We start from the raw sequence: 8,235 nt of genomic DNA, 5'->3' as shown, positions 1-8,235 counted from the left end.
CAGAAATACTGGGGAAAAAATAAAGAAACCGCAATGTATTGTAGATTACAATTTGAGTATGGGTGCAGTTGGCTGTTGTGACATGTTACTGAGCTCTGTGGGATCAGTGCATAAGACTGTGAAATGGTATAAGAAATATTTTTTTCACATTCTGGATTTGTGCATTCTAAATGCTCATGCTCTCTACCAGTTGGTAACAGGGCGAAAAATGGCACTCGCAGAGTTTCACCTTTCACTTGTAAGAGAGATTGTAGAAAAATATCCTACAGAATGGAGAAAAGCTGGTAGGAGAAAGAGCTACGAGGCTGAGAATCCTCTGCGATTCACAGGGAGACAAGTTCCAGCTGTTATCGTGAGTTAACATTCACAGAAAAGTACGGTAATGTGCAGATGTGTGGTTTGCACTCGCAGAAAGTGCGCTGGGAAACTAGATACCAATGCAAAACTTGCAACGTTCCATTACGTGTTGCACCCTGCTTTGAGACTTATCATACAAAGAAACATTACTAATCATTGGGAACTAAATCTGAAAAAAATTATTGATGCTTTTGAATGAATTACTAAAAAAGGCAAAAATGTAAAAAATATATATAAATCTATTTTTAACTTCGTCAGTGCCAGTCCGAAGCCCGGATCGAAAAGAAAGGTAGGAAATAGATGCAACAGGTGTAAAATTATACAAACGAAGCCTGTCTTCTTCATATGTAGCAGTTTACTGGCAAATGAACGGACTTGGTGATTGAGATGACTCAATATCATTACTGTGGCAAATGTAATTACGCCGAGTACATTGCGCCAGTATAACAAAACCCATACATTAATCTGCATACGATACATTTAAATTATTAACATGTAACATGGACAGTTATATTCTTTTATGCTTAGCAGTACAAATGTAGATCACACTCGGTCTACTTGTACAAAACATGTTTTCCATAACTGATTTAAACTCCTTTGATCAACGAGAAACAACATGCCAAAGTTAAAACTCTTTTCTCAGTGCGATTTTTCTTGCTACTTTGCCTCTGTTGTTAGCCAATATTGAAAATTAAACTCCTTGTTTTGGTAAAGGGGGGGGGACTTACAATTTGTTGTTTGAATGAGACTGGCTTTGAAGCATTAATAGAAAACAGTACTTGAAAAAGAAGTATCGAATAAAAATCAACATCTTTTCGACTAATTTGTAGATTATTGGAAAATAGCAGGAGAATAAAAATTTTTGTTCCTTATCATTGTGCAGTCAATCTATTGCACTCTAAATTTCATTTTCATCATGAATTCACAGTACCACACATGCTAACCCGAAGTTTACATTGTTTTTGGGCCTGATTTTCGCGCTCAACTTACATTCCAGTTGTACATATTTGTATGTTTTATGGAGCATAGTTTTCTAGCAAAATCTGCAATTTTATGCTTACTTCATTCACTTCTGAAAAGTGCTAATAAAATGAAACTTTATATTTAAGAACCTTGTGTTGTAGGTTACTAGATGCCAAGTTTCACATTCGTCGTCCCATTAGTTCAGGAGATGCAAGAAGCCAAACTTCGAAATTTTTTCGGGCGCCTACTTTTTTGGCCGATTTACCTACAATTTTCTGGCTCAATATGGTTCATAAAATTATTTTCATTGTTATTCTTAAGAGAACGCATAAAGTTGTACAAGATGTCCAAATTTTATTTCTTTAGAAAAACTATTGCCCGAGATATTACAGCTCAAATTCGCCAAAAATTCACGCTGACTCTGTGCGAGTCGTATTCATCCGAGAAATATTCAGTACAGGGTGGGTTGGGCAGCTCGGGCCGATCCAGTCCCGGCGGCCGCTGCAAGGCACAGGCACGCTGCGCAGGTGCCGTAGGTCGCGGCGCCTCAGTGCGCAAAGCAGGAGGCGCGCCTTCAGTAGTCAAAGGGTTGCTCGGTTTACACTAGCAAGTTATTGCAGCAATTTACTTGCGCAGAGGAAATTGCCTAGCGAGTTGCGAGTGTAAAGATATCGCCATGTCGAATTGCGACCGTAGCAATTTATTGCGGAAGTGACTTGCTGCACGTTTTCCGCTTCCAGTGTGAACACCACGCAAGAAGTATCTGCAAGTAACTTGCAGCTTTTACGATTTATTTCTATTTCCTGCAAGTAGGAAGCGCAAGTATGTCATCTGCATAACACTATTGTTTAACATTTTACTTAATGTGGTGACTTAATTTTATGCAATCATCTTACGTATTATATGCAAACAAATTTCAGAAATGGAGGAGAAATGGTAATGGATGAAGCAGGATACATAACATTTTAATGAAGCCGTGGAGAGCTACCCCGAAATATGGAACGTGCATAACTGGGACTTTAAGGATAGAGTGAAGAAGATGAGCACATTAAATTAAATCTCGTCGATATTCGACACATCTGTGAAAGAAGTACAGAGAAAGTAGCATAGTTTGAAGACACGACTCCTTTGCCACCTGCATCAACTCGATTGTTGTTTTAGGAGTCTAGAAAAAGACGATGTGTAATTATTACATGTTCTATTTAATTAGCTTGTCACTTTCCATTTTATGAGCATTAGAAAAAAAAACATTTTTTATAAGCATATCATTCTGTAAAATGCAGTTAATTTCAATAAAAATTTAATTTTATTGTTGTATTTTTACATACCTTCAAATAATTTTCCCTTTTCAAGACGTCAAAAATGGCCCTACGTACGTCGGATACGATAAGAGAAATCGTGCTGATGGGAATATGAAACAAGTACATGAGGGGCTTGTATGAGTCTCCTACAAAGAAAATATTTCAAAATTCAAACTTTTTTTGGTTGTATGTTTCACATAAATAAATGAAAAGGCCTATTTTATTCGTAGTTCACCTGTAGCTATAAATTGTAGAGTGACTAGCAAACGTTCCTTTGCTGAAATAGCAGTACAGAAGTTTGTGTCTCGTTTTGATATGACGGGCGCTATTAACCTCAACAAACACTCCAGATCATTTGAGGACATTCTGCAAAAGTTTTCAAAAGTATCCAGACTTTCGATACTAAGTTCTTGCAAAAGGTTATTATAGGCACCATTTTGCGATCTTCTCATTATCAACTCTCTAACCCAAATACTTCTCTTTTTCTTTTTCACGTTTTTCATTACAATTACAAGAGCTGCAGCATATCTCGCACCCCTACTTGTCATTTTATACTTCGGCTGACACTCGTAGTGATACTGAAAGCATATGTAAACAGTATCAGCAAGTAGTTGACGCAAGTTTCTTGTCAAAGAACTTGCGGAAGAATATTGCTTAATTCTTGTGCTGCTGTGTAAACACAGCTGCAAGTGGCTCACAATAACTTGCAGCAATATCTTCTGCAAGCGACTTGCTAGTGTAAACCCAGTTTTAGGCATGAAATAAGCATCACATCAGCACCCCACGTGGCAGGCTCGCGAACTTCTTTGACGTAACTTGGTGATCAGCTGATCGCGGAACTCCTCGCCACAATCTATTGGGCATTAAGGTAAAAGTAGACAAATTTGAGCTTTTACAAAGACAATATTTGAATAGATGAGGGAAAGGGATGCCATTAATGCCCGAAGAGAACAAAAGTAGATGTCTATCGGCTCTGCTGTTGAGGTACGATAAAACGTATTAATGTTGTTAGACAGTCTGTCTGATTTTTCGAGATAATGTAGCTTCACTCTCGTTCCTAGTAACCTACTGTCTGATACATAAACTACATCCCTACATGCACGTTCAAATGAGCCCCAACCTACAGACAATCCAAGCCAAGGCACACTCCCGACTCCGTCTCCTCAAGCTCCTTTCTGGCCATACATTGGTTCTGGACCCCTCCACCATCCTCCATACTTGTAAATCCCCCATTCGCCCTATCCTTTGCTACACCCAGCCCGCCTGGATCTCCGCTCCCCCTACCTTTTACAAATCCTTTCAGATCCTGGAACGCCATGCTCTTCGCCTTGCCTATCGCATCCGTCTCCCCTCCCCCACGCTGATCCTGTACGATCTTATTCCGTTACCCCACCTCCTCCTTTTCCTCGAACGGATACGGATCCTCTACACCTCCCGTAAACTCGATCCTCTGCACCTGCTAGTCTTTCCCATTCTCTCCCGCCCCTGTATTTCCACATCCCACCTGCTCTCCATCTCTCCACTCTCCATACCCTCTCCCAAGGTAGCTTTCGCCAGCTCCCCCTCCATGATGATGCACTCCTCCCCTCCATCTACCCCTCCTACTTTGATCCTCCCTCCCTCTTCCTCTGCTTGTTCCTCTGGGCCCCTCTCTCCCTTCTCTCCCCCTTTCCTCCCTCCTCCCTTTCTCCCCACTTCTCCCCTGGGCTTCCCCTACCCCCATACCTCCAGTCCTCCTACCATCTCTTCTGCCATTGGCATCTATGCTCTCCCCTCTCCCTCCCCCACCCTCTTCTTCCCCTCTTGGCAGGTCCCTGGACTCGCACAAGTTACGTGGACATTCGTGCGCCAGAGATCATCACCAACAGTTTCTCGTTTGTGTGCCATCGTGTTTGTGTTTAGTGTTCTTCGCTGTCACGCTCCTACGTTCACCTGTGCTGTCGAAGTCGTCAGTGTTTGTGCGCCGTGCCGACAGTTCTTAGTGTGTTTTTCGTCGAGTGTGAACGGCTTCGTGTTTCTTTTTCTGTGTCTACTGTTTTTGCCCGCCACTTTGTTCAATCTTTTATGTGTCTTGTTTATATTTTTTCATTGTCAAACCTGTGTCTGAAGAGCGGCGCAGGATGCTGCTGCCAGCCTACCTTATGTAAAGGTGTTTAAATAACAATAAAGGGGAAAAAAAGCAAATACAAAGAGTGGTGGATCGATTAGGTGGTTTTAGCTTCTCTTCAGTTTTGAGACGATTTCCATTTATTTCTGTCCTGAGGCCTTGAAAAATTCAATAATACAGAGTACTTATCCATATTTAAATCTAGAATGAGTATGTTGTGACAAACAGAACACAACATCTCATTTTGCACATAAGAGTAGACAATAGTGATGTAAAATTAATGCTATAGGAGAATCCCAGGAAAATATGATAGTAATGTTTGTGGCAACATCTTACATTACTACTACTACTATTATATTATTACCAACTATATGTTATTCACCAGCATTGGCTGGACGTACAGCATCAAGATACAATAATAGTACCATAATAAAATTAATACACTATGTTATTATAATTTAATCCATGATACTAATGTGGATATTATAAAATATATTAAAGTTATGGACAAGATTACAGTATACTTAAGACTAATTACACAACTACAAAATTAATACAAGAACATAGTGTACTTTAATAGCAGAGCCGCTGTTTCTGTCATGATATCACTTAATGACTTGCTAGACATCATTACTGTAATCCTCAGCTCTTCAAAAATACAGTAATACAGTTATCTTTGTAAAATTGTAATTCATAAAGGTTGCACAAACGTTGGTTCCGATTCTGACAATATTTCATGTGTCAAGGTAAGTATCTAGATCTAAAGATCTAAATGTGGGAGGAAATAAGGTTGTGTACTTCACAAAATGAAAAAAAAATGCTTAATTACAGGGCCATATGATTATTAAGTCACGCCTAGAGTTAATTACGTTATATAAACATCTAAGACAGTCTCACTGACTCAGATATGGATAACATATCCGAACTCTTTGATTTACCAGCATACTAGTGGTTTGTTGTAGATAGTGTCCAAGTCAGGGAATTTAATACAATAGGCGTGTCCTCTACCACGCGTACCACAGCATTTTGAAAAATGTAGATGAATAAATTATTTTGCTATGTCATTCAAACATATTCTCTACTTTCGTAATAATTCTTGGCCTTCTTTCTCTTTCATTTGGAATTGGTAAATATTGACTGTCGATTCCTGTCTTTTTGTTGCAAGGTTTGCACCGGAGTGCCATCGATACTCGGATTTGGATTTGACACTGTGGATCACATCGCGCTCCATCTGTGGAGAGCGCAGAGTAAATCTTTGATTTGTTCTGCTTTGTTATTGCTATATTTTGATTTCAAAACATTTCGATGGGAGAGACTGTAATTTATTGATCATAACGTATTATGTCACTTAAACGCGGTCTTTGCAGATAATGGGAAAAAAGGGCCACGGAAAATCTGGAGGCAGAGGAAAAGTACAAGAATCGAGTAACGAAACAAGCGCACCGCGGAAACTATCTCGTCAGAAAAGAAATGAACTAAATCAAGTATTGGAGAAGCTATTAAAAGGTAAGCCTGATTTGAAGTGTTTACTTTTCTTGTACCCTTTGTGTAGAAGGTGCGTTCGTGTGTCATCCGGGCAAGAAGTTACATTGACTTAACTGGACATGATTTCCGTAAGCTCAATAATGTTTTCATATAGTTTTTCTACACAGCACGATATGCTTATAAGAAATATAATTACAAATGATGAATGAATCTCTTATGTAGCTCTGATGTTTATTTTGTTGGTGCTGTGTTGAAGTAGGTCGCCAGTGTATGTGCTATTTTTAAGGGAAAGTCCTAATGAGCACTACCGAATTTGAACATTTTTCCTTCTCAAAAATTTCGTTCTGGTTGACAACGTGGTTCATACATCAGGCCACGGCGTATAAAGTGAAGGACAAGAGCCTGCTAAAAACAAGATTTAAGAATTCTTGACGAAATGAGCGCGTACTTGAAACTGCTAGAATTTCGTTCGCGTCATTCGCACTCTCATGGATGATGTATGGTTTCTTGCTGTAGAAATGTCAGTCTTTCTTGCCATTCTACCTCATGTTTATGGATGATGAACATCACACTTTCGGAACATATTGTTTCACGTAAACCAATTTTCTGACTATTATATTTTCCGCCGATCGAAACAAAAACTATTGATCGCAACTGTAAAGATGTTCACTTTTCCATAATTTAACATTTTTATGTCATTACTACGGAGGCACATTGAAACGAGAAGCAATATGTGACTGATAGTGAAGTAGTACATGTAATAAACCTGTAGTGGTGAATGGAAAATCAGGACAATTGTATAGCAGTTGTTATTACTATTTGGGTTTGTTTCACACTTAACATTTCTGTCGTTTCCAAGTGGAAATTGGATGTGGTAGATATCATAGGGACTTTATATTACAGCTTTGAAGCTTGTGAATGTGTGTGCATTTTACTGTGATAATGATGTGACCAGTTCACTTCTATTGTACATTCTTGTGAACCGAGCCTGTTGGTCTCATGATACTCCCACACTCAAACTCACGTATTGTGGTCAATTTAACATGTATATCCCATGGCAGTACCATGAATGGGGAACATACCTGGTTTGCAGATAGTTATTGAAATAGGGGCTATGCCTGCACGGATTTGTTGACCACTTTTAGCTCACCTGTAGGCAACTGTTTGTTGTAGAATGAGTGCCTGCAAATTGTGACTTGTTTCCAAGGTTCTGTAGGCCTACTGTTTTTGTGCCGTAATGCTTCATCCAAACTTTGATGATGGAGGGGGGGGGGGGGGGATATTTCCTGGTCCCAACTGAAACTTAAAATGAAACCTAATAATGTTAATTTTAGGTGATTTGGAATAAATGAAAGTACATTTGTATGTTGCCAGTAGAGGAAAATAAGTACCATAGCCTAACCTTCAATTGTAGGAAGGAGGGATTGCACAGGTCTCTTTTGCACACACCTTGTAATTTTTGTGTTTCTGATGCTCTTGCCAGGCTGTGATTACAGGAATAGTTTGTTTTATTGGAGGCATAAATTGTGTTCTACATTTTGTTTGATTAAATCACTTGCCACATTCTCTTTCTCACCTTACGTGAAGCCTCTTCAGTAGTCAGCATGCCTAATTGGGGATTTGGTTTATTCTGTTGGTACTCATAGTTCAGGGTCACTTACTATGAGCATTGTGTACACTTTTTCTTCTAATAAATGTAATGCTCAGTGTGACATATATGCTCTCACTAGTCACAATCTAACAGTTTATCCTCATTGTAATTAAGAGAAATCACCTGTTTTGCTGTATCTGATAGTAATTGACTGGATGAATGTACCAGAAGGTCTTAAAAATGAAATTAACTTTATGCCATTAAATCGAAAATTTCTTAGATTGTGGCTGTGTAAAAATACAGTTTAATTTCTATAATCAGGTAAACACAGCAACTAGCCACGGTTAAAAATGCTATTTATTAAGAACAAACAGTGCGTCAATAGTCTTCAACCAGTAGGGTTGTCATCAAACAGCTGTTGGTGTCCAAAA

At 39.0% G+C, this 8,235-nt stretch overlaps 1 protein-coding gene across 1 annotated transcript in view; it reads left to right on the top strand.

Annotated features, from left to right (window-relative positions):
* The first annotated feature begins 5,962 nt into the window (after positions 1-5,962).
* LOC126106507 (actin-histidine N-methyltransferase) overlaps positions 5,963-8,235 on the top strand; it is a 469,720-nt gene continuing 467,447 nt past the window's right edge. Inside the window, exon 1 of the mRNA XM_049912826.1 lies at positions 5,963-6,234. Within this exon, the coding sequence (XP_049768783.1) occupies positions 6,099-6,234 (136 nt within the window). The 5' untranslated portion in view covers positions 5,963-6,098. The remainder of the gene's footprint in view (positions 6,235-8,235) is intronic.

The sequence above is a fragment of the Schistocerca cancellata genome, chromosome 10 (genome assembly GCF_023864275.1).
Source record: "Schistocerca cancellata isolate TAMUIC-IGC-003103 chromosome 10, iqSchCanc2.1, whole genome shotgun sequence".
Classification (NCBI taxonomy): Eukaryota; Metazoa; Arthropoda; class Insecta; order Orthoptera; family Acrididae; genus Schistocerca; species Schistocerca cancellata.
This window is presented reverse-complemented; position numbering and strand designations above follow the sequence as displayed.